Genomic DNA, 27,931 nt, shown 5'->3' with positions numbered 1-27,931 from the left:
CAAGCAGTACCACAAGAAAACCTGCTGCTTGAGAGAAAGTTTATTGCCCCAGATGCGTCGAAGACAAACCTTCCACCAAGTAAGAGACTTGTAAAGATGCCAAAAATGATTCCTATGCTCTTGGATCCATGGCTGTGAAAGTGATAGACGATAAGCTTTCTTGGCAAAAAGATCTACGAATGAAAAAGGGAAGTAACTTGAAAGTGCCCAAATTTTTGATTCAAAAAAGGAAGAGTAGTAAACAGGCAAGAGACTGGGATAGGCTGAAAAGGTTGTAGCATAGTAGTGAGAGTGCATCAAATAGGCATGTAATGCAAACCCAAATAATACTCCCTTTTGAACTAAGAAAAAGAAAAGTACAGCCATGATCATCAACGACATCCTCCACTATAGAAACTCCCAAATGATGCAAGAAATACGCCTTTCAAGGCTGAACACGAGCTAAAGGAGGAACAAACATGCGGCTCCAATGAATGCTTTGCAAACGAAGTAGGTTTCCAAGATCTGGAAGGTGACACCGACTAATGCAAAAGAGAGAAGCTGCTATCAAATGTGAATGAGGCAAGTAGAAAAGGTTCAGCCAGGAATATGACCATTCAAACGCCCAAAAAAAACATTAGAGATAGTGGGAATCCAATGGCTAAAGACATCTAAGACATCTATACGGAGAGAGCCAACCATACAGGAAAGCACGAGAGCCCATGGCTAATGCTGCTGTAAAGAGCATAGCCTTGCGAGCTAACATAAGTGTGAATATTGAGAATGTCCAAACCCCCATACATCCTGGGTGAACAAACATAATTGTATTTGAGAAGACGGAGAGCCTTACGATCATGCCCGATACGCCAAATACATTCCATAACCTTAGTGACAAATTTGAAAGTCTGGGAATAAGCGGCAAATAACCTGCACATATGCCATGAGAATGGACTACACAATTCGAAGGCGAACATGCAATGGCGAAGTCAACAATGTTCAATAATCCAGCTTATGAAAAAACTTTTGTAGCACGCCATAATCTTTAATCAGGTTCTGCATGCCCAATGAGAAACGGTCCCATGCCTAGTCTACATTGATAGGAGCATGCAATACAAGACTACGAATGAGAGCACTTGAAAGGCATGGTGCTTCAAATAAGTATTATTGACCAATAAAAGCCTTTTTGCAAGGTCATATGGGCCGGAAAGTGATCAAACAAGCACAAAGTATAATCCAAATCCATCTTACAAGTACAATCATTAAACTGTGCTGCATGGAGCATGTACCATCAATCCAATCGAGCCCAATATTGAGTGAATGCATTATGATGGAAAGTGTACCCAACAAAAGCAGGCATAAGATGCTACCATAAATCACCAGCATGCAAAGTGTCGTACATAAGTGTCCATGCATCCCTTTCTCTTCACATCATGTGAGATTGATGAGTACTACTATCCTCGGTGCCAGGAAAATTGTTAAAATCTCCACATAGGAAAGCTTTACCCTCCAGGGATAATTTGCGAGACGATACCACATTTCAGCTTGAACCACATAAGTAGAAGAGGCATAAATTGAGGCACATTCATGAGTATCCCCATTTAAGATGCATCTGGAATAAGGTGACGACCATGCGGGTCATCATATACCAACTGCGGCTATAAATCATGATGAATCAGCATAGCAACCCATGAAAAGGAAGCATGGCTAGCATAAAAGATGTGAAATCCCACAAAGAACCTTCATGGCCCACAAAAGAGTGCAGATTATGTTCTTGAAAACAGACAATATGTAGCTTTTTAGTAGTAAGGTAATCCCAAAGCTTTTTTAGGCAATTGCCAATCCGATGAAGAAACTCTCTCCAACTGGCATTTTTTCCCCTGCCTTAGGAGTGTAACCTGCATTTTAGCCTTGCCTTTTTCAGCCACTGAGAGGGGAGATACATTCGCTGAATGACGAGTATGTCGCATCACTGTAGGCTTTGCCAAAGAAGCATTATTCGGGTATGTAACAGCATGAGGAGATTTCAATAAATCTTGTGGACATTCAGATGCATATGTCCAAACTGCCCACATTGAAAACAAGAACCTGCAAATTTACCCCATTTCAATATGAAAAGAACATGTTGGGATGGCATTCCCGCCATATCAACCTGAAGAGCCACATGTGGAGGGGTGGGTCTATCAATGTCCTACAACACACAAAACCATTCAGCCAGGTAAGCCTACAACATAAAGGCAAGTCTACCACCTCCACCCCATACAGGACATCTGTGACCAACAAGACTTTGATAGTCCTTGGTAGGCATCCATGGATAGACATGCAGCAACGGATTGCCAAAAAGAGATGAGATTTTCGCAAGAGCTGTTGCTTATATTGGGCTCCCTGAAAATGAACTCATAGAATCTTCTATCTGCCTTAAAACAGCCCTCAACAAAACATCCCTTAAGCAGGGATTTCAACCATTGTGCCACCTCTCCTGCTTCACGCATACCGCCTGGAAAGAATAATACCACTTCTGTTTGAGCCAAGCTCATGACAGGTGCATACAGTGACCCGGGACAGAAACCTGAAACTTTGGGACAAGTTCATCACCCCCAAGCATGATTTATTTCTGAAAAACCTCAGCAAATGGTTGCAGCTTGGGATTGGCACATGGCTCAGAATTTTCTGCAGCCAAAACCTGTGGGTGCTTGAGGTCACTCCTCTTGTACTAAAAGGAATCCATTTGAAGTCTACAAAAGACCCAGCTAAGAGAAAAAACCAGGGTGTAAGGATAGCAAATGGGCTGGAAAAAAGGGGGTTTTTTGAACAAACGAAAGAAGAGAAGAACAGGATTTATAGACAGCAAAGCTTGAAATACCAGGAATTAAGGACAGCAAAGAGGTGTCGTACTTGAAGTTTCTGACAACCATGTCAACTGTCTACAGCAATGATAAGGACCACTGCTCAAATCCTAAATATTCCAACTAACAATCCCATGGTGAGATGAGAAATCCTAGATCTGGCAATGCCCATCAGTGAGATGAGAAAGTCTGAAACTACTTCCCAAAACCTAGTGGTGGAATCACTCGCCTCATGTGCACTTGATCCCATGGCATACATAGGGATGGAAAGTCCACTGGAGATCAAAGATCAACCTGCTTTGCAAAAGTCCCCTGGCTTGTAGGCACTGTCTAAAAGTGGAGGGAAAAAACTCTGAAAAGTATCCACAATCAGCTAGATTGGTCAAGGCATTACATTGCACAAGCTGAAATGGAGTGCCCATCATCTGGCCCCCCGGGCAAAGGCAGAACCTCAGAGGCTGTGGCCCTCGTCACAGTGCACTAACCTCGGGCAATCAAAAGGGGTGGGCAAAGGACCTCTATTAGGAGAAATAACTTGGAGAGGGAAGCTGAGAAGAAGGAGCCAACTAGTCTTACCCTGAGGAATGAGTCCTCTAAAGCTTTCACCTACTTGGTACCTTGCTGTCTCGAACTACTACCCACTTGTGATGGGAAGGAGCGTGGGCAATAGAAGCATCATGTCGAGTTGAAGAGGAGGGTTTTTTCTTTCTTTTGCTTTCGAAGTGCTTCCTCTTCTTGGGGCAATCTCTAGCAAAATACTCAAAGAGATACAATACTAGTCCTGGTGTCCTGCAATCTCGATCCTCTGTGCGAAAAGGAAGCCATCTAGATGGTGAAGAAAAGTGTGGCCATCCAAAATATTAGGGCTGGAGACAATGACCCTAACATGAGGGACTTGATAGCCTTTGTTGCTAAAGTGGGCAAACCAGGAAGAGTGGAAACCTCAATGCATATGCCAAATAAAGGCACCAATGGTGAAAAGAATGTGATCATAAACTTGTGGAAGTCCCAAAAAGTGGATGAAGCATAAAGTGATCTTTTTATCCTCTTCATCAGAATTGAACCACAAGGTGAAAGGAGAAAGAAAACCCTTTTAGAGCTAAGAGCTAGAGAGCTAGCCTCTCATAGTGTTGAAGCAATCAAAGAGAATTAAAGACCACTTGAAAGAAACCTCTTCCCAAAAGACATAAATTTAACAAATGCACTGAAAGGTGTGTAGGGAAAGGTTGCTAGCATCCAATCCCTAGCTTGACTCTTGGAGGGATGAGATACATGGATGTGTGCAAAGAGAATGGTTGCACCCTCAACTCCAACATCTTTCTTCAGCTGCTGCCACTCATCTTCAATAAAAATGGATCTCACGGACAGTGAATGAGTGGAAGTATGATTGGGTGAGAATGAAACTACCACTCCCAATCCTGAAAGGTGTGTAGGGAAAGGTTGCTAGCATCCAATCCCTAGCTTGACTCTTGGAGGGATGAGATACATGGATGTGTGCAAAGAGAGTGGTTGCACCCTCAACTCCAACATCTTTCTTCAGCTGCTGCCACTCATCTTCAATAAAAATGGATCTCACGGACAATGAATGAGTGGAAGTATGATTGGGTGAGAATGAAACTACCACTCCCAATCCTGAGTTGGAAGGCCAACTTAAAACCTATAGGAAGTTCCTTCTGCTGGCTTCAAAGACTCCAAAGAGGGCTAAAGGGATAAGACAATCCAGGAGGCATGAAGTGCAGGGATATAGAGAAGGAGAGATTGGAAAGAAAAGGGGAGGATGCCATACAAGACCATACACTGGGAAGAAGAAGAATAAGGAGGAGGTGGCATTATCATCCTCGGGCCGCCGAAAACCGCCCCTGGGACCCAAAAAATATCAAGCAAAAATCTCAGAAAACAGATAGATGGACTCCTCCATAGTGGGAGGGGAGAAGGAAGGTGCTGGGGGGGGGGACCATGTAAGTTATACAGAATGCTGTACAGACTACACAGAATGCCATACGGCTCATACAAACGGGGTTGGGGGCAGACGGGAAGGGAGGCACATGTGAGGATGAGAGTAGGGTCGCACAGGAGAGGACAAGAGGCTGTATACCTGGAGATATCAATCATTGCCAATAGGGTTGACAGTTAGGATTACTAAAGATCTAGCCAGTTCGGTAATAAACTGGATGGAATTCGGATTACTAGCTGGTTCTGTGATAAACTGAATGAGAATTTCATCCATGTATAGAGGACCACCTACCTATATTCTTAATATCATTTTGTCTTGATGCTGCCAATTGAGCTCACCAATGCTCCAACTAAGTATGAAAAGTTTGGCAGATTTCTTACTTCAAACAAAATATAAATAAATATAAATATAGCCATATACATAAGCATCTAACTCTAATACAAACTACAATGCACCCATACTGTGCACAAGATGATAGATGGAATTTTAGATATCATACAATACACACTGCACAGAGTTCATACATATTAAGGTCTTGAAAGAGCTCTCAATATTCGTTGACTGTTATATCATAATGACAAATAATCAATTTGAAAACTTGAGTGATTAGTGTCAACACTCCCCACTGATGTCCATGCTTGGTTGTGACTAGTCGCCAAGGCTGAATTCGGATCTCGTGCTTGGAATTCGGATCTCGTACTGAGGGCACTATGGACTGCAGGCTGCAAGTAGCAGCAAAGGCTGCGACCGTCAGTAGCCAGCTGAGAGCAGATTGGAGAAGTGGAGCCAAACCTAGAGAAAGTTCCTAACGTTTATAGTTATGTGACCCGAACCAACCATAAGGACTTGATACTTTCACGTTCATTACCATGAACAACATCAAAATCATAAACTTTACTAGTCAACGAAACTGATAAGCCAAGATGATATTGTGAAATTGCCCAAGTGCAAAATTTTTATAGACACAAAACTAAAATGCTGGTTCCTTTAGGCTTTTGTCCATGTCATAAAGTTTCGATTTGTGCATGATGTTGAGAGTAGTTTCAGTTTCTCTTTGGACAGTTTCAGCTTCAGTCCTTTCCACCTCAACACAAATAGCACAGGTGTGAAGGCACAAAACATAAAATCACATGGATGTGGCTGCCTAACAATTCAACTTGTTGCTCGAATTCAAGTATCAAACTACTTGTCAACAACCAATTTAAATGGAGGACTTTTCACAAACTTTGACCGCTAACTAAACTTTTCAATTACCAAGCTTTGTCCTGCATGCAAGATACGTAATATAGCCTGAAGATACAAATTCCAACAATATCTCAATTTGTTCATCCTTCTTATAGGCATGAACATCCTACCATATATCAACCTGACAAAAATGGACGGCACACATCCTCATGATTCATATGTCATACTAAAGCAGAAGTTACAAAACATTGACTAGCAAAATCCAAAGTGCCTCCATCAAGACTTCCTAGACATTAGCAACCTCACTAACCTTCTGTTGAAGGCGTTCAGCCTCATTTCTATCTAAAACTTTATCCACCTCATCAACAAGCTTGACTTCAACAATCCAATTCACAAAAGAAGCAACGTTGGTGGGTAGAGATCCAAACACAATATCCACAACTTGTTGCACATCAGTCACATCACTGGTTCTCAACAATTTTGGAACCTCTTCAATCAAATATGCTGACATGGCTCTCCAATGCTCATCCCTGCAAGACTGCAAAAAACAGGGGAGAACAACATTACTTTCTATTAGAATTTTTCATAGGCAGTTTTGTTTTATGCATAGCCTTCCATAGATTGCAGTTAACATTTTGTTATCCCAAAGCCTCTCTTTGTAGGACTGAGAACAAAGGAGTGGGACCCAAAGCATAGGGACACGGAACAATCAAGATCGACATGAAATGTAGAGGGCCTGTCTCTAAATAAAAGATTGGTTTTGAGCGAGATGCTTTGGTGTGTTTGTAGCATTCAAAACATGAGAATACGAAGGTAAAAGAAACTGCATAGCAGGAAGAGGATTTGATAGGAAAGCACGCTACATAGTAACTGTAGACTCTGCTGTACAGAAATAATAGACTGCACAACAAAACTGAAATCTTATAAGGAAGGAAAATTTGATGCTCCCTGGAAGCTCCACGCAATTCGAGTCCCCGAAGCCTGCAGCCTCCACGTAGTGTTCTGCTCGCAGCTGATACGACCTCTGTTTTCTTTTACTTCTGGTTGGAATGTGTCACAGCCTAAAAGAGGTCTGTGTGGCCTTGGACGAAACCGATAGGTTGTTCGTCAACCTATCGTCTACCTTCACCAGCCCTGCGCTCCTGCGCCCAATCTGCGTCCCCAAGGTTCACTGGGTCGTTGCTCCAGTCACTGCTTACGAGCAGGTTGCCCAGCGCTTTTTCGTTCGACTAGCGCCCTGCGATGATCATGCACCGTCACGAACTCCCGCTGTCCGTCGTCACGGGCACACACCTCACTTATTTCGTTATAGTTGCGGGATCACCAACAGCCCCCTTTCCTAGTTCGTGGATGTCGCAAATTGCCAGCCGCTCCACCTAGGCTCCAGGTCTGCTATCCGTCAGTGCCTTACGGGATCTCCACGCTCCAACGACGACTCAGAAGCCTCACTTTCGTCCAATTGGTCTCCCTGTTCCCGAATTCCTAGCGTCAACAATTTTTTTCCACACCTGCGCTTCGCGTCTCCCGTGCCTGCCTGGGCTTTCCGTTGATCTGCGATCGATCACGGACTGTCAACGTCGAAGGGCCTTACAGGAACCCCCCCGCTCCAACGCTCTACGACAAACTTGCGTATGCCAGCGCCAATCGATGCATAGCCCAGTCGTTCGTCGTCAGCACGTAGCACCAACAGTCAGTCCGTCGATTTGGCGCTCAGGTCGTTCGACGATCCAGCTCTATCCTCTCCACTTCGTAGCCTCGGCTCTGATACCAATTGTAAAACATTCTTTCCTAATCTCTACTTCGTATCACGGGAGTAGCACCATGTATATCCTCCCAGCCATATCTCGCTGAGGCAACAAGTAGACAGAGATCTTCGTTCAAATTTCCACGTGAATAAATCCCTTCTCTCTTCTCTCTAGCCTCAGCAAGCCCCAATTCCCTAGATAGATCTAGATGCCATATGTCATCCATATAGGGCCTTCCTAATGCAATATTTCACCCCTCTCTTGGGATGCATTAAATTCTTTTCCCCTAGGCACAACCTTTGCATTAGGCCCTTGGCCTTAGATCTACCTAGTTTGGTGCTATCAACCCTCACCTAGGACCTTGACATTAAATCCCTCCCGATCATTTATATGAAGCGCAAACACATATATTACAGAGATAGATCCTTTAAGGGAAATGTCGACTGATTCCTTCGAGGTCATGCTACCTCGGCTAGAGCGTAACATCATCAAGGTTGATGTAAATATAATCATAAATAGCTTGCATTGAGACTAATGTTGGCTGTTTAAAACAAGCGAGTACAAGTACTTGTGAGCACTGCCTTCACTACGGGAGGGAGGGAGGGAGGGAGGCAGAGAAGGGGGAGGGAAAGGGAAAGGGAAGGGGGGGGGGGGATGTTGGAATATGAAGCCAAAGTGAGTCAAAAATGTGTGTTCTAGTGTGTTCTAGTGTGAGTTCTAGTCTATTGTGTCCTATGAATGCCACATGTCATATTGGGAGTTATCCCATATGCATAGGTGTTCATATGTGTGTGTGTGCTCTTATATAAGAGCTGTACTTGTCTAGTGTCAAATCAATCAAGTATAAAGCTACAAGCTCTTTGGTCTACATGGGAGTACTCTCATTTTTGCTCATTACTCGTCATTTCATTTCCATTTCATTATGTCTCCTTTTGAGTATCACTTCCTCTCTCCCTAGCCTACCCTCTCTCTACCATGTTCCTTCATGTGGTATCAGAGCCTCCCTTCCTACCTTCCCCTTCTTCTTGCTCTATCTAGAGGATGAGAGAAGCCCACAAATGGAAGCTTCCCTCTCCTCTAAGGTAGAGCCTCCCTTCCCTTAGCCTCACCATGGTTCCTTGCCATCAAGTACTCCGCGCTCTTCGTTTGTGAGTTCAGCTCACTCCCGCATCAGTTCATGGTTCTCCCTCAGCATTGGCGGACATTCCTCATCAGTTGGTCGCCAAAAACTTGTTTTGAAGCAGTCTAGCAATTGTTTTTGACGTTTTGAGGTCCGATTTCTACATTTTTTGACATTTTGGCACTTCCCAAACATGAACGACCTTGTCCCACACCTTTTTCGAGATTTTTTTTTTTTGACTTTTTTGTCCGTACAGCTGCACGGAGGTCCGTACAAACCTCTACAAGCGGCCGTACAGCTGTACGGACGTCTGTAGGCGGATGTGCGACAGTGCCAGAAGTCCGTACAACTTGTCAGAAGGCGATTCCGAGCAATTTTAGGCTATTTTTTGGCATTTTTTTTCAAATTTGGACTCCCGTGACCTCCAGTAGTGATTTGGGCAGCTCGCTTAAGTACTTTCACTCATTTTTTTGAGCCTCTTCTACGCATTCGGTGACTCTCCGATCGGCACATTGAGAGTCATGACGTGATCTCCCTTGGTAGCTATTCCTATGGCCTTCATCGACACATCATTCGAGGGCATTCTCGCCTGGTTCTTCACCGACATACCTCTTTGCATCAAGATGTGCACACTCTTATGCAGTAGCTACTTCAGGCTCATGGGTTCTATGCCCTTGCTATGCATAAAATGAATGAAATTTTTTATATTTTTTATATGTTTGAGTTAAAGGTTCTCTGCCTTGGATAGTCTCTCTAAAATGAATGTTTGAAGAGTCAATAAAGGTCCTCTGCCTTGGATAGTCCTCCTAAAAATATTTTCCTATTTTGTTTTGGTGTGTGGCTCCATGTCTCTCATTAGCCCCTGGAGCCAGGAGGGGATGTACTGTGGGAGCCATATGTGCTGGCTTTGATAGGTCTCGTTATCAGGCCTGGCCGAGTTCCAGGATGGTGGTGTATTCCTAGACCTATGAGCTAGTCATGTAGCCATGCTATAACGTGAGCCTCCGAGCATGTTGAGTCTCAAGCCATGAGAGTGCTTGGATCAACGTCTGAACACGCTCAGACTTTAGCCTCTGAGTTACATAGGGTGCACAGTTTGATGACCGTCATTGTCATGTTCTGTTCTTGGTTCCATTCCAGTAGTCTCTCACCTTGCCTTCATGGGGAAGTGTTGGAATATGAAGCCAAAGTGAGTCAAAAATGTGTGTTCTAGTGTGTTCTACTGTGAGTTCTAGTCTAGTGTGTCCTATGGATGCCACTTGTCATATTGGGAGCTATCCCATATGCATAGGTATTCATATGTGTGTGTGTGCTCTTATATAAGAGTTGTACTTGTCTAGTGTCAAATCAATCAAGTATCAAGCTACAAGCTCTTTGGTCTACATGTGAGTACTCTCATTTTGGTTCATTGTTCATCATTTCATTTCCATTTCATTATGTCTCCTTTTGAGTATCACTTCTTCTCTCCATAGCCTACCCTCTCTCTCTCCCTCTCTCTACCATGTTCCTTTAGAGGAGAGAGAGAGAGAGAGAGAGCAAAAATAGAAAGAACCCATGTGGCAAAAGGTTGTGTGGGACACTTTTTTAAAGAAAATGTAACTAGAGCGCTGCCTGGAAGGCAGTGCTAACAAGTGAGTACAAGAACTCGTGAGCACTACCTTAAGTTCTGCCAAATGCAAACGATTGTCAGTTTGTGTGTGTGTGTGTGTGTGTGTGTGTGTGTACACACAACCTTTTCAAGACTGGACACTTTCTTCTGTGGGCTTGTCATACCATTCTCTGCAGTTTGCACATATTATTGTCTCTTCTCTTTATAAAGTTCTACTTCCTCCGCCATTTATCTTACAAAAGGCAAATCAGCTTTGGCATCTTAATCGTGTTATGAAATGGTGGCGGAAACGTTTAAGACAGAGTTGGCATTCTAAGATTCCTCTCCGTCAGCAGGTTTTCTTGTAGAGAGCTTTGTTGGGTGTTCTTCCTCATGGACAGCTCTTGGCACGACGACATATTGCTTTCTCTATTTGTCGCAGATGTCTAGGTCCGAGAGAGACTGTGCCTCATCTCTTTTGGCATTGTCCTTCCTCTCGTGCTTTCTTGGACTTCCTTGGGCAGATTTTGAGAGCTCAGTTTCCTCGGATTGCTTTTGGCAAGTTCTTCTCGCTTTTTGGTATACATCCACCCAAACAGGAGTTTGATTTCTTTTTTGTTTGGGTTCGGTACTGGGCACTCTGGACTCTCTGGAAGGATCATAATCATAGGGTCTTTAGTGATCCTGTTTTTTCCACTTTCTCTTTCTTCAGACACTCTTTGCAGAAATCGCTTTTTGATTGCTTGCAATCTCATGTCTTTGATCATGATGTATATTTGTCCTACAGTGAGATTTTCTCTTGATGTATTATAGCTCTCCCTTTCTGGGATAGCTTTTTTTTGTAATAAAATGACTCAGATTCCACAAAAAGAAAAAAGTTTGTGTACACAGAAATAAAAGATTTCACTATTTTAAAAAAAAGTATGTGAGTGAAAGTGTGTGTGTGTGTGTGTGTGTGTGTGAAGAAAACATATGCCTGAGGGAACTGTTGGCCCATCCTAGAATGCAATCTCTGTGTCCAAATGGTCCATAGTACCCAGAAACGAGTCCAGTGAAAGAAAAGGAGGAATGGAGACATCTGAGATGAGAAGCATCCAAACATCCATAAGAGTTTCCCGAGTCTGATAGAGGGAAACCGAAGCCGCAGCAAATGAGAGACATGAGTGTTTATGTGTGTGTGTGTGTGTGTGTGTGTGTGTGTGTGTGTGTGTGTGGGATGGTTTGACGGTTGAATTTTTTGTAGCCTTCTGGGCTGAATTGAAGGGTCCAATTTTGAAGTTCATTAATGAAGCCTGGCAGCATCAACATCTTCCCTCAGCTTGGAAGCATGGTTTGGTTAAGCTTGTGCCCAAAAAACCTTTATGTGAGACAATGGATGACTGGAGGCCCATCACTTTGATGCCGGTTATATACAAACTTATTGCTAAAATGTTAGTACATCGGATAAAGGATATCCTTCATGATGGACTTCATCCCACGCAATATGGTTTTGTTCCAAGAAGGCAAATCCATGATAATATCTCTAATACTCTCATTGCAATGGAATATGCAAAATATTCAGCTCAAGATGTTTTGGTCATGAAGGTGGATGTGGCAAAGGCATTTGATACAGTACAGTGGGATTATGTCTCTCAAATCATGTTTAAACTTGGTTTTGGGCCAAAGCTAGTTAATGTCATATATTGGCTTTACTCAAATTCCACTGCACAATGCTTTATAGGGAATCATTTGTCTGAGTCTTGGACTCTGGAACGATCAGTTCGACAGGGATGCCCTCTCAGTGCTTTGCTCTATGCCATTGCTTCACATCCTTTGCTTCTTTATATGGATCACCTGGTTGATACTGGACAGTTAGTGGGGCTTCAGATTTCTGGTTCACGACCTTTCATTGCTCAAGCTTATGCAGATGATTCATTCTTCATGCCAAAGAACAGTCCTTTGGAGCTTCACCTATTGATGGATACCCTTTCAGATTTTGGGTTGGCAGCTGGTCTCAAAATTAATTTTCAGAAATCAAAACTCTTGCCTCTCAAGCATTGTGACTGGCATGCTATCCTGTGGCCCGGCCAGATTATTTATCCGGAAAACATAGTAAGACATTTGGGCTATCCCATTGGCTGGAAAATCAGAAATAAGCAACAAATATCATGGGGTTAAACAAAATTCAGGACAAATTAAAATATTAGAAGATATCCACTTGGCCCCTGCATGTACGGCTTCGAATTGTTCAGTCCATTGTTCTAGCTTATGTCCAGTTCTACCTTCCTCTATTACATTGGTCATCTCGAGATCTCACTTTTTTTATGTCTCAAGCCATGGAGATTTTCTGGAAAACTAAGCTTCATAAAAAGGCTTTAAGGTTACTCAAAATGGACTTTCTTTGCTCACCAAGAATGCATGGTGGTTTGAATATAATAAACATCAAATTTCATGTGTTGGCAAGAAAGATCGCTATGCTCGAGACTTTTTTTCAACAAGAGCAGCCTTGGTCTATCATGTTGGCAATTTTGTGTGGCCAAATGCGCACAAATGCTTATGGACATTGGCTAGTTGATCCATCGGAAGTAGTACTTGGCAAATTTCAAGGTAAAATCCCTGATTGTCCATTTTCTACTTCCTTGCTTCAGGATTGGAAGCAAGTTCTCTCTCACATCAAATGGTCTCCCCATCCTGCTTCTATAGCTTCCTCACTCAGAATGAAAAGCATTCATTGGAGTGCTGTGTTTTCCTCTCCCCTTGCTGTACAACAACCAATCAGAGCTTACAATCTTATGAAGTTGGGCATCCGGTTCATTGATGATGTGGTAGATACGCAAGGACATTTTCTCTCTTTTCCGGTCGCATGTCGACAATACAATCTTGGGATGCATCACAGAACTATTTGGAAAGCCATTGCTGATCTCTTACTCCCTTTGGTTCCGATTCCAACATTGAATGTAAGAGACAGGCTTCAAGATTGGCACCTTCAGTCTTCAAGTCCAGGAATATCCTCTCAGTCTTTGCATTTATTGACTTCTATACAGGCTTATCGATTGATATTACCTCCTCCTTGGATTGCTCATCATGCTAACTCTCTATGGCATCTGCATAAGTCATCAGCCTGGTGGAAAGGACCTTGCAATTGATATGGAAGTTGAAAATGCCATTGAAGCAGAGACTCTTTCCATGGAGATGCATAGTTGGTATTCTTCCAGTGGGAGTGAAATTGGCTCAAAGAAGGATTGCCTCACCTCTTTGTCCAAGATGTCATCATACTCCTGAGAGTATTCCGCATTTATTGTGGTTTTGTTCATATTCCAGAGACCTTCTAGACAAGATCTCCTATTTCTTATCTCTCAGATTTCCTGCACACAGGTTCTACAGGTTTTTTTGGATGTATGGCAAATTATCAGTTTCTTTGTCACAGTATTCTCTTTTCTTTCAATGGATCGGACACTGGGCCTTATGGACCCTCTGGCTGCAGCGAAATCATGCATATCTGAATTCTCCCCTTCAGCACCCTTATGAGTTCTTCCGAGCCTCATTGCGGCAGTCTTTATATGATGCCTTACATGAGGACGATTTGGATGTTTCTTGTATTCAGCTTTTCTTTTACTGCTTCTAATGGATAGGGCATTGGCTCTTTTCTCGAGCACTGCCCTGATGTAAATGAATGTTACATAATATAATTTTCTTGGTTTCACCCCAAAAAAAAAAAAGTGTGTGTGTGTGTTTACAATCTCATGAAATTGGGAATTAGATACATACATGATGTGGTAGATGATCAGGGCTATGTCTTATCTTTTCCTCAGGCCACTGCTTCCTATGCATTGGGAATGCATCATAGGTCTATATGGAAGAAAATTGCTGATTTATTACATCCTTTTCTACCTGTTCCTCCTGTGGCTGACACAGACAGGCTTACGGATTGGCAATTGCAACCCTCTGCTACATGCACTCATCCTGTTCCTCTTCCTGCCTTAACCTCCATCAAAGCCTGTATACAGGCTTCTTCAGCCTGCTCCATGGATTCAGCAATATGCTAATTCTCTGTGGCATATAAGGAAGCCCCTCTCATGGTGGCGGAAGAATCTCGGGATGTTATGGAAGTGTAAAATGCCATTGAAACAAAGACTTTTTCTTTGGAGATGTATGACAAGCACATTGTCAGTGGGGGTCACACTTGCTAAACGTCGCATTGCACCATCCACATGTTTAAGATGTCAGGCTCCTTCAGAGGCTCCTTCAGAGACTGTTCTTCATTTGCTTTGGCACTGCCCGTGTTCTAGGATCCTCCTCAGGAGAATTTCAGATCATCTTCGGCTCCATTTCCCGAGTCACAGATTTGGGAAACATTTCTGGCTCTTTGGCAGATTTATGAGGTCTTTGTCTCAATACTCACTATTTCTCTCTTGGGTGAGATATTGGGCTCTTTGGACAATCTGGAGTGAGCATAATTTGGCATACTTGGGTCGGCAAATTCACAAGTCATATGAATCTTTCCGAGCCTCATTGCGGCAATCCTTATATGATGCCTGCCATGAGGGTGATATGAATGCTTCTTGCATAGAGCTTTTCTTTTTATGTTTCTGATCTTTGGGATACTCTCCATTTCGGAGACCTCCCATCATGTAAATTTATGAGCATATAAATATACTGCACTGGATATTACCCCAAAAAAAAAAAGTGTGTGTGTGTGTGTGTGTGTGTGTGAGAGAGAGAGAGAGAAAGAGTTCTTTAAAAAAGAAAGTTGTGTGAGTGAGTGTGTGTGTGAAAGAGAGAGAGAACCAAAATAGAAGGGGGCCACTTGGCAACAAAGTGTGTGGGACACTTTTTAACAAAAGTGTAACTAGAGCGCTGCCTGGAAGGCAGTGCTAACAAAACTTTTAACTGTAACAAGAGTAAACATTCACAAAATATTATTCAATACTTATTCTCATCGTACCAGTGTAAAAAGCATAGATGGTGAATTCTCCGGCTTGTAAATAACCATGAATCTGTAGATAAGGTGCCACGAAAAAACATCAACAGCTAGCTCTTGCCCTAGCAACAGACAATTAAAAGTGAACAGTACCTACCAATTGCACACATCATTCCTTTAATAAGTGTACACAATTAAACCATTTAGCTGAGATTTTGCAAGATCAAACAACATATTTTCAAAAACATTAAGCAAGTTATTCCTAGCATTAACATCTCATAGCTGTTTCTTGGATATGTTTTTCATTCCTGCAATTTTGAAATTGGTAACAACTTTAAAAAAGCATTAGACTCAATCCATCCACAGAATTAAAGCAAACTGCCATCACCACCTGTCCACTGTTGAACATGTTTGGACAGCTCAAAATCATATTTCAAACCAGATTGTGTAGTAGAAGATTCGTGGAATCTAGCAAAATAGCACGAAACGGATTCATAATTGTCCAGAAATAGGAGTTTGAATCTGTAGTCCCGGAAATGAAGCAGTACAGCTGGCAGGATTAATGAATATTCCTTGGTCAAAGCCTGTCTACCCTGGATTCGCCAGGATATTATGGGAGAAATAGTATTACTTGCTCAGATTGATGAGCAAGTTGAGGTAGTGGTGAAAAAGTGATGACCAGCTTATCTATAACCATAGAGATTAACACACTCACATTGAAGCAAGATTAAGAAAGCAGCTCTACTCGATACTTCACTCGTACACAGTGTATCAAAATGCTGCCCAATTCTCTTCAGCCTCCTTGGCTCCTACTCAGTTTCCATCATCCTCTCAAGCTCTAGCATTGCATCCATGATCAGTATGGTAAGAAAAAGTGATGACCAGCTTAACTGTAACCATAGAGATTAACACTCACATTGAAGCAAGATTAAGAAAGCAGCTCTACAAGCTCGATACTTCACTCGTACACAGTGTATCAAAATGCTGCCCAACTCTCTTCAGCCTCCTTGGCTCTCACTCAGTTTCCATCATCCTCTCAAGCTCTAGCATTGAATCCATGATCAGTCTGGAATGGGTTATCTCTATGAAGCTCTCCATCAAGCCTTCTCCAATCTGGTCAATGAAGCAGACAGGATTTTACAAGGGCCAAATCTCAATTTACTCTTGAAATTTGATTACCCTCAGTTCTAGATAACATAGGTGAGGGAGATGGTGCGCTCTACGATGACAGCACTGAAGAAATCCACTAGCACGACTCTCTCTTCCCAGTGTCCGACTTGTTCATGGCATGTGTGCTCGGGATAAAGAAGAACGGTGTGACAATGAAACCTTTGATAAGGCAACATGCAGGGCACCAGATCAAGCTACATGGAACCGGTGTCGGATATCACAAATCACAGCGGCATGGTCCAACAGCAAGGAGGCTGGAAGCACCATCACAAACGCATTCCGGAGAGATCTCATTGCATTCATTAGTCACACGACCTTGGGGCACTTGTCAAAATCTTATGTGAGCATAAACGCAACAGTGGCAATGGAGCCGTGCAGTATGACAATCGAAGTGCATGCACCCATCAAAGTGTTGCATGGAGCTCAACGCAGTTCGGACCGCGAAAGTAAAAAATATTGGTAGGAGTTCAGTCCTGGCTGCAATTGTTGAGCTTAAGCTAAGGTAACATGATCTTGAAAGGGCCAGTTGACATTTTTCTCTTTAGAGAACCGACAATTGTGTGCTTCATGTATTATGGCTTAAGGGGTTAATGTCCAGATCTTCAGTGAGGGTGCTTTGTGTGACTAGGTGGGTCTAAAGGCCAAAGGCCTACGTGTTATTGTGCCTAGAGACGAATGGTCTTAAGGAATCCCAGAAAAGGTAAAAGGGGCACTTAAGTGGAGCCTTGGTTAATGGAGATGTAGAATGCCATCTAGGAAGAATGGGGGCTTTGTAGAAGAAAACACGTGAATTGCAATGCATGTATGATTCAAATTGTGAGCATGTGCAAGCAGAGCAAGGCTAGAAGAAGATTTATTACGCAAACAACCATGATGTCCAAAGAATTCAGTGATTTGGATTACTTGTCTCATTTGGTATCAAAACAAGGGAAATTATGTGGTTGATTGTCGTCGCTAGGAAGCATCAATCATGATGATCCGTGTGCGCGCCATTAGAATAATACTTTCAACAAGTGAAGCGCATGCGGAAGAGTTACCTGTGATAGATGTATTGGCAAAGAATTACGCTATATGTGCCATTAGCGAAGAGGGTGTGCGATTGCTATAAATTCATGGTTGTCACTAACAAGCAAGGCTTTGGAACATAGTTAAGGGAAATGGAAACGGGAAAACGGGGAGCGGAAACGGAAACGGAAACGTTTCAGGGTTTCTAGGAGGACCAAAACAGGGAAACACCACGTCATCAAGGGGTTTTTTAGAAAAAAGTATTTTGAGCTGAGCACACACAGATTTAGAATGCTATAGTCTACAGCCTACCTATAACTTAAAACATGGTGCATAACACATACCACAATCTACAAAATTACAACTTTGAAGATAGATAATAGTATAGAACTTAGACTTGTCACCTTAGAACAATGAGGAATAAATGACAAATCTAAACTCAATGAGAAAGGCTAAATAGTAAAGATTCACAAGTTACAAAATGCCAATATTGAATATATAGCTCAAAGTTCAAACTTCATATATGTCGATATTTGAAAGTACAAAATCCAAAAAGCCTAGGCTATAAGCCTTAAGGCCATCCGCTATATCAATGATGATATGATCAAAATCTAGAATCTAGAATCCAGATAGCTCAATCCTCAAGCTCCTCCCCCTCCTCCATCCTCCTCATCGTCTATTGCCTCCTCTTCCTCCTCCCCCTCCTCCTCCTCATCATCATCGGTAAGGGTGTCATCAGGCTTATGAAAACCAATAAACTTGTCAAGCGTGTACTCCTATCTCATCTTGTTAAGCAAACACAAGTTTGCATTAACAAAGACAAGATTGCTCGCCCTTTGTGCTTTGAGATGGTTCCTCTTCTTTGTATGGATGTGGGCAAAGCTGCTCCACATGCGCTCACAAGAGGAGGAGCTACAACCCTAGCTAAGAATCCGACTGGCAAGCAATTGCAGCTCAGGGGAATCAGCTCCATAATCCTCCCACCATGTAATAGACCCAACTGATACCTGAAATTGCAAAACTCGTAAAATTCAGATGTAGGGCAAAGCTCATAAAACCTGAAAATTATGAGTCACGACTCACTATGGCTAAATAGTATAATCTGAAATTTGAAATTAGTTAAGATTACCTGTCATGCTGGGCATCTTACCATCCAAATATGCCCTTCTTACTGGCGAGCTGGTCCTTCACTTTCCGTCAAGCCTCCGGAGTTGGTACCATCTTTTGAAGAGTCAGGTCCAACCACGGACCACCTCTTTATCACTTTGTTGTTCACTTCCCTTGTGTTGAAACTCTGGGTCCAACACAAACGCACCCGCATGAATGGGAGAGTAGTATTGGTTCCACCTACTCACGGCCAAGTTCTCCAGTTCTCTCAGCCTTTGGGGATCTTTCTCTAACACTTTTTATCATGCGATCCATCCCCTCATATACTTTGCCAATATAAGGCTTATCTCCATCAAAACAACACAATTGGCTTACACAAAGCATAGATGTGTGATGCATTAGCCCAAAAGTCATCGCTACCTATACACAAGTCATAGACCAACATCCCAAGGGCCTGCCTAGAAGTGGGCCATGCATCCCACTCTGGGCTTGCCACAACTTGCTTAAGTGGGAAGCAACATGAGTGACGTTGTCCCATCCAAATGTCTTTCGAGAGGCTTCTGATTCAATCGTTATGATTTGAGGGAAGGGTAACAATTTGATCAAGGTGTGTGCAACAAGCTTAGTAGGAATTCAGCATTGAATCCGTTGAGTTTGGAGCTGGCCTTTGCTCTCGACTGCTCTTCATGCAATAGTTGACCCTCCAAGCTGTAATTATTTCCACCATAGCAAAATTACAACCACAGCGCACCCTTAATTGTTCCCACTGGCTATCACGATTCACCAGCCCACACCAAGCACACACTGCATTAAACTGGCACACCGTGCATCCCAGCTGCTAGAGCAAGGCAAAGGCATCCTCTGACCTCATCAACCTAGTATGAACCTGGGTTCACCCTCAATGATCACACAGCGACACCGATTGGCCCCAAACACTTGGCACCCCTTGCAGTATTTCTTTATTCTTCTTTAATTAAAAAGTAATAGAAAAATTACAACCAGGGCGCACCCTGAACTTTTCCTACTGGCTATCGTTGTTCACCGGCAAACACTAGGCACACACTGCATCAAACTAGCACACCGTGCATCCCAGCTGCTAGAGCAAGGCATAGGCATCCTCTAACCGCATCAACCTGGGTTCACCCTCTGTAACTAGGTGATTGCAACAAACCCAAGGAATCCCGTAGAGAATTTCAAATAGAGAACTAGAAATAAATCCAACAATGAAAAAGAAAGAGAAACTGGGCTGGAATTCCGGGATTGCGCGCCCACAGCACGGGCTGCTACCAAAAACCCCTGCTCCACACTAGAACAGGTTCCCTTGGTATCCAGTACCCCACCAAAGACTTCAAAACAGAAATTTGCAGCAGGAAACCCTAATTCACAGCAACATATCACTCCCTCGGGCTGCGTGTCAGTACAAAACGTCAGCAGCAAGGTCCGTACAAGCTGTACAGCCTGTCCATAAAGTCCGGAAGCTGATCGTACAGCAGGAAACAGCAAAACGGCACAGCAGATCCCTGTTTCAGTCGGTACCCGCAGCAAGGAGAGATTCCATACAGTCTGTACGGACTGCCTGTCAGTCCATACAGCCTGTAAATCCCGCCATACAGTAGCAGATCAGCACCAGAAAGGGCTCCAGCAATTCGCTGTTGATGTTCCCTGGCTTGGACTGCGTGCAACAGGAATGGAGAGCAAGGAAACAGTGAAAAATAGCAGCGAGATAGCAACCAGCAGCCTGGAGAAGGTCTGGCACAGCAAACAAGAGAGGAAGGAGCTGGCGAATTGCAGAACCGACTCTAGAACTGGACGCCAGCTGCCCTAATTGGAGGAAGATGCTAAAATTGGAGCTAGTAGGATGCATGCCTGACACGTGGCACCTTAATGCCCCTAACCCCCTGTACCAAGGAAACATTGGTTTCCTAGGGGCAACTTTAAAGGTTCTAACCCCACTAACCAATGACAAACATTGGTACTGTCTAGGGGCAACCTTTTGATCCTTTTTAACCCCTCTTCCAACGTGAAACTTGGGAATCTATTTGGGGGCAAACTTCCTAGCTCCGTCACACCCCTCCGCGAGGTCAAAGTGATGCCATGCCTTGATTCTAACAATTAGGTCTAGCCAGTGTGTCCAGTTAAATGTTAACACTAGGGGCTTTCAGGAACTCACCACTCCTGTAGGCCAGTCCCCCATGGCCAAACTGGTTACAAACTTAGTCATAGTTTATTTGCTTACAAAATTCACGTCCCCATGACATACCCCCCTCTTGAAACAACAAACATAATTGTTTGTTGCTCCACATTACAGCAAATAACAATGAAAGAGATAGGGCATGAATAACCCATCCAATGATATACAACTGGCCATGAACATATGGTCTAGGAGAGCACATGAATCCATCCATAAGTCCAAGCATAACCAACTGGAGTGACTAGTACACTCATCATAAGGGTCTCAAGGCAGAAATATTGTCAGCCAATAGCACCTCGGGTGAACATAAAGTATCACCAAGTGACCCTATGATACCCTGTGAACTGCTCGTCCTGAGGAGCTGGAGGCATGACCCCCCTCGTGAGCACTAGGTACTGCTCCAGACCGATGCTCGGCTGAGAACCTGTATGTCCATCGACCGCAGTCAGCATAAGCTGGAATGCATCCAAAATAGAGCTGCACTAGCTCAGGTGAATTTGCCAATTCACCTTCCTCCAACCACTTCACATCCAGCATTGATAATTCTTAAACTTTACCAAGTAGCCACGCTAAGTGCGACGCCGTACTTTCCTGTCAGAGTGTGCCAAAATTTGCTCAGGAACAAGTACCTCATCAAGCTCCTCAACCTCTGGCTGATCCTCATGGAGCATATCATCTGGCACTTCACCTTGAAAAGGTTTCAACAAACTAACGTGAAAGGCATTATGGATGGTCCAGTGATCCGGTAGCTTCAGTCTGTAAGCTGCATCATTTATTGGTGTCAAACCTGGAATGAACCATAGTACCGCATCTTCAACTTTGTGAACACTTTATCCTTGCCTTTCTTCCTCTTTAACCGTGCTTTCTGAAAACGCAGCAGCACCCAATCTCCTTATTTCAGGACCATTTCACGGCGGTGCTTATCTGCTGCCCTTTTGTGCTTGTCCTGGCTTTTTTGGAGGGCTGTTTTGACCTTCTGATAGGCAACATCCAGACTTCCCACAAACCTGTCCACTTCAAAAATCTTCTCCTTCGTATGCAAAATGGGTGGAACCTTGCGTTCCCCTGCCACAATTTCAAAGGGTTATTTTCCTATGAAAGAATGCACCGTATTGTTGTATGCAAACTCGACAAGTGGCAAAAACTGCTCCCATTTGCTAATCTGAAACATAGCACCTGAGGAGATCCAGGACAGTGGAATTCGCCTCTTCGGACTGCCCATCTGACTTTGGATGAAAAGAGAACAAAAATTTCAGAGATGTACCCATGTTTTCGAAAAGACCTCTCCAGAAAAGACTAGTCATCCTGGATTTCCGGCAATGACAATTGATTGAGGCATCCCATGATGTTTCAACACATGTGACATAAAAAGTCTTGCCATTTGATCTACTGTAATCTTTTTCCTCACTGGAATGAAATGGGCTTGTTTGCTGAATCTGCAAATTATAGTCCATATCCCATCATGTCCACTGGATGTACGAGGCAAATCAATGAAATCCATGGCAATACTCTGCCAGGGCCTATCTGGAATAGGCAAAGGATGCAACAGCCCCGCTGGTTTTTGCCTATCATATTTCACCTTCTGGCAAGTGATACATGTCCTGACATAAGCATCCACATCCTTTCTCAACGTAGGCCAGTAAAAATAATATTCCACAGCCTTAACTGTAGCCTCAATACCTCTATGACGAGCGTATGGCGGAGCATGACTTTCTGTGAGAACCTTATGCCTAAGCTGCATGGTGATACAGAGTCTCCCATGCATCATCATAAAACCATTCTTGAGGGCATAATGGTCATGCTTCTGCCCAGCCACAAGCTGTTCATGTACCCGTGAAAAATCAGCATCATCTGCATATACTGATTTACCATCTCATCCAATTCATTGTGATATGACATGGTCACTACTGAAACTAGAGGCTTTTTAGACACTGCATCCGGCTTTGGCCTCCTCGAAAGAGCATCTGCTACCACATTTTTAAAATGGAACATAGAAAGAAAATTGGCCCACCGCATGTGCTTCTCGGACAGCTTCCTCTGAGTGAGAAAGTACATGAGGGACTGATGGCCTGTCTGCACATAAAAATCAGCACCCAAAAGATAGTGCTTCCATGTGGTAAGTGCATGAATAACAGCCAACATCTCTCTGTTCATAAACCTGCATGTGGAACCCTGCTCTCATATGCCACAACTCTACCATCCTGCATAAGCACACCCCCAATGCTATGTCCACAAGCATCACAATGGATAGCAAATGGTTTTTGTTGGTTTGGTAGAATAATCACGGGGTCTAAGCATAACTTCTCTTTGAGTTCCTCAAAGGCTGCAATGTCCCGATCCTTCCATCTGAAGGAGACCCCTTTCTTCTATAAGGCGTACAGAGGTGATGCTATCTCAGCAAAGTAATGGATAAACTGCCTGTAGTACGAGCATAAGCCAAAAAACCTTCGTACTTCATGGATATTCCTCAGAGGTGGCCAATTTCTGATGGCTTCTACCTTAGCAGGATCCATCCTCACTCCATCTGCTGAGATAATGTGTCCCAAGAAGTGAATTTCAGCCATGAAAAATTCACTCTTCTTGGTATTTATAACCAGCTTGTGCTTGCACAGCTCTCCGAAAACCGTGGCCAAATGCTTCTCATGCTCTGCCTCACTCTTAGAGTACACAATAATATCATCGACGAATGTGCCAACATACTCCCGATGATTTCTGAAAATTCTGTCCATCATCCTGTTGAATGTGGCAGGAGCATTTGTTAACCCAAAAGGCATCACTAAAAACTCATACAGAACAAAGGTTGTCCTGAAAGCTGTTTTGTGCTCATCCCCTGGCCGTATGCGTATCTGGTGATACCCACTTTTCAGATTAATACGGCTGAATACTATGGACCCTTCCAATCGATCCAAAATGTCATCTATTCGTGGAATTGGAAATCTATTCTTGATCGTGACCTTGTTCAGAGCCCTATGGTCAATGCACATCTGCCATGACCCATCCTTCTTTTGAACAAGAAGCACTGGAGAGCAATAAGGAGAGAAGCTTGGCTGTATCAGCTCTTTTTCCAGCAGCTCCTTCACCTAGCTCATGATCTCCTCCTATTGGGCTGCACTAACCCGATACGGAGGCTTGTTGGGTGTTGAGCTACCTGGAATCACATCAATGCCATGATCCTCCATCCTTTCAGGTGGCAACTCCTGTGGCAAAGCATCAGAAAAACAATCCTGAAATTGCAAAGGAAAATCTGTCCTATTTTTATCCAAGCTCTGAAAGGCTGGGATTTTCCTCACTCAAAGAGCCCTCTTTTGCAAAAATCAAGTAAGCTGAAAGATGCTTTTTCGTTATGTTTGTAATAGCAGAAGTTGATACAACAAAGACTGACCCTCCCTTATGTTTTACATCAAGAACATGGGTCTTGCCCCGATAGTAAGTGTCAGCTTCTTGTTTTCGGTGTCAAGCACACCTCCAACTCGGTAACACCCAGGCTCCCCAACAAAACATCACTCAGGTAGTGGCATAACGTAGAACTCTTATGTGTCCACATAGTTCTGAAGGTACAGCCGCAACTTCCCGATGATCGGAGTGACAGGAGTGACCAGCTCGGGATTAGCAATGTTTGCTTCACACTGAGCTCCCGTATCTTCTGCACATATGCCCAACTTTGCTACGAGCTCAGGTGAAATGAAATTTGCTCGGGCTCCTGGATCAAAGAAAATAAGACATGATGATCTTTCCCCAAGCCCTGCATAACTCGGTTTTCTCCGATTCATGCGTGCCTCCAATGATATCAAGCAGCAAACCAGCACTTGGCTTTGGCTTTTTCCCCCTTGTGTCATCTTTCTTTTCCTCCTAATGCTCATGCTTTTCCTCTGCAAAGGACTTCCTCTTCTAATGAGGGCATTCATGGGCTCTATGGCCTTCCTGCTTGCAAAAGTAACACTTCTAGGCTTCAAACAGCGCCTGCTTCTCCTCGGGAGACAACCGAGGTCGTGACGAAGGCTGTCCATGCCTCTGGCTTGCAACAAAGGCTGATTTTGCTGGTGTTTTTTTTCGAACCGCTTAGCCTTTTTAAAATCTTCCCTGGCATTGCCTTTGTTTCCCGAGCTGGTTTTAAATCCACTGATCCGTCCTTGCATCAAAGCATATGCTGTATTTGCATTCTCTATAAGTTGGGACAGATTTGTCACCTGTGTTTTTGTGCAATAATCCCTTATCTCTTTAGGCAATCCACAGCAGTATTTCTCAACCTACTCAGAGAAGGGAACCTGACGGTAAGAGCTGACCAGTAACAAGGCATCCCAAAATTTCTTATTGTATTCATCCAAATTTCTGCAACCCTCTGCATTAAGCTGATGCTACTGAGTCATGATATCCACTTCAAACAGGGTGGTCAGCCATGCCGCTGAAAACAACTGCTTAAACTCAACCCATGTCGTGGGGGCTCTTCCCTGCAAAAGTAAATTAGTCCACCACTGGAGGGCATTACCCTTCAAGAAAGTGGCGGCTTTTCTGATTTTTGAGCTCTCAATGAAGTTACCTCTGGTGTACGCAGCATCAAACTGTTGCAAATACGTCAAAGCTTTCAACCGGTCATGCATCCCACTGAAAGTCTCAAACTTGACTGCTGCCCCACCTTCTTTGAAGTCCTTTAGTTTGCCCTTAGGTGCCACATTGGCTGCAAGTATGGGGGCTGCATCATTCCAGGTACATTAGTTCCAGTTCCCATACTAGAATTACCCATGCCGGGTCCCGTACCAAACATCTACGGGGGTCCCAACGAACCATCCAGCATACCAAGCATCCCTGTCTGCATTTTGGGCTGCATCCCCATGTTGGCATACATTACATTTGCATTCCCGGGATGCATCATGCCTCCCATCATAGGCTGCTGTACCGGCTGCATGCCAGGCTGGAATAGAGCATTCTGGGGGCCTAGCATACCCATTCCTCCCATGTGCTGTCCCACCATGGCCTGGAAAACTGATCCACTGCCAAAATAACCTGGTTGCATCACAAGATGAGAGTAGGACTGCTGTCCTTGAAGCACAGACTGAAAATTATACCCATGCGAGGGATTTTGCTGCAAATTTGTGGGCTGCTGGGCATTTCCCATCTGAGATCCATGCAAAGGCATCTCTGGTGGCTGTCAACTGAAAGATACATGCATGTGAGTCTTCTTACACTTCTTCTGCTTCTTTTAAGCTATCCTTTGGCTTCCAAGGGAAGCATTACTACCAGGAGAAGCTTGCATAATCTCCATGAAAGTCTGTTGTAGCTGTGACAGGGATCCTACTGCACTTTGTATTCGCAACTGGAAAAGGGCATTGGGATCATTCATCTATCTCGTCCTACGAATCCTCAGTGCCATGCTCCATCGATCTATTCTTCTTCACTCTCACTGGTGCTGTGCTCCTGAAAGTTGTCTGCTTCGTGCTCGGAAATAGTTAATGATCTTTCTCGGCGTGACATTGTGGCTGTAATACAGATGCAATAACCACTTCTCTCCACCCAAAGCTACCAAGGCCCACCTTCTGTAGAAAGAGAGTGTGGTCCTGGCAACGGAACCACTGTAACCGGCCTTTAGAACCCCAAAGGGTGGTAAACCACAACTAACTCTGATTACACCGTCAATTACAGCCACTTAGCATCCATTTAAACACACCACATCAGATACCATAAAAGAAAATACAGGTGAGGCTAGAATGCCCCTGCTCAATGATCACACGGCGACACTGATTGGCCCCAAACACTTGGCACCCCTTGCGGTATTTCTTTATCCTTCTTTAGTGAAAAGTAATAGCAAAATTACAACCACAGCGCACCCTGAATTGTTCCCACTGGCTATCACTATTCACCGGCCCACACTAGGCACACACTGCATCAAACTAGCACACCGTGCATCCCAACTGCTAGAGCAAGGCATAGGCATCCTCTAACCTCATCAACCTGGTATCAACCTGGGTTCACCCTCTGTAACTAGGTGATTGCAACAAACCCAGGGAATCCCATAGAGAATTTCAAATAGAGAACTAGAAATAAATCCAACAAAGAAAAAGAAAGAGAAACTGGACTGGAATTTCGGGATTGCATGCCCACAGCACGGGCTGCTACCAAAAACCCCTGCTCCATACTAGAACAGGTTCCCTTGGTATCCAGTACCCCACCAAAGACTTCAAAACAGAAATTCGCAGCACGAATAATTTGCAGCAACAGATCACTGCCTCGGGCTGCGTGCAAGTACAAAACGACAGCAGCAAGGTCCGCACAGGCTGGTCCGCACAGGCTATAAGGCCTGTCCGTACAGTCCGGAAGCTGATCATACAGCAGGAAACAGCAAAACGGTGCAGCAGATCCCTGTTTCAGTCCGTACACAGTACCCGCAGCAAGGAGAGATTCCGTACAGTCTGTACGGACTGCCTGTCAGTCCGTACAGCCTGTAAATCCCGCCATACAGTAGCAGATCAGCACCAGAAAGGGCTCCAACAATTCGCAATTGATGCTCCCTGGCTTGGACTGCATGCAACAGGACTGGAGAGCAAGGAAACAGTGAAAAACAGCAACGAGATAGCAACCAGCAGCCTGGAGAAGGTCTGGCGCAGCAAACAAGAGAGGAAGGAGCTGGCGAATTCCAGAACTGACTCCATAACTGGACTCTAGCTGCCCTAATTGGAGGAAGATGCTAAAATTGGAGCTAGTAGGGTGCATGCCTGACACGTGGCACATTAATGCCCCTAACCCCCTGTACCAAGGAAACGTTGGTTTCCTAGGGGAAACTTTAAGGGTTCTAACCCTACTAACCAATTGGTACTGTCTAGGGGCAACCTTTTGATCCTTTTTAACCCCTCTTCCAACGTGAAACTTGGGAATCTAAAACTTCCTAGCTCCGTCACACCCCTCCGCGAGGTCAAAGTGATGCCATGCCTTGATTCTAACAGTTAGGTCTAGGCAGTGTGTCCAGTTAGATGTTAACACTAGGGGTTTTCAGGAACTCACTGCTCCTCTAGGCTAGTACCCCATGGCCAAATTGGTTACAAACTTAGTCATAGTTTATTTGCTTACAAAATTCACGTCCCCGTGATAGCATTCCACGTGAGAGATGGGTTTGCACTTTATGTGATATGCAAGAGACTAAGATAGAGGATCA

At 43.9% G+C, this 27,931-nt stretch overlaps 1 protein-coding gene across 4 annotated transcripts in view; it reads right to left on the bottom strand.

Annotated features, from left to right (window-relative positions):
- The window catches only part of PCS2 (phytochelatin synthase 2), a 44,848-nt gene that overhangs the window by 8,323 nt on the left and 8,594 nt on the right, over positions 1 to 27,931 (bottom strand). For all 4 annotated transcript variants that reach the window (XM_087375798.1, XM_087375801.1, XM_087375799.1 and 1 more), the window contains 2 exons: positions 15,339 to 15,390; positions 6,272 to 6,499 (listed from right to left, as the gene is read on the bottom strand). In XM_087375798.1, coding sequence (XP_087231924.1) covers positions 6,272 to 6,499; positions 15,339 to 15,390 — 280 coding nt within the window. The remainder of the gene's footprint in view (positions 1 to 6,271; positions 6,500 to 15,338; positions 15,391 to 27,931) is intronic.

This window comes from Dipteris shenzhenensis, chromosome 6 (genome assembly GCF_047967505.1).
Source record: "Dipteris shenzhenensis isolate YYH24624 ecotype China chromosome 6, Dip_SZ_1.0, whole genome shotgun sequence".
In the NCBI taxonomy this organism is placed as follows: Eukaryota; Viridiplantae; Streptophyta; class Polypodiopsida; order Gleicheniales; family Dipteridaceae; genus Dipteris; species Dipteris shenzhenensis.
The sequence above is the reverse complement of the archived record's forward strand: the minus strand, read 5'-3'. Positions and strand labels throughout refer to the sequence as shown.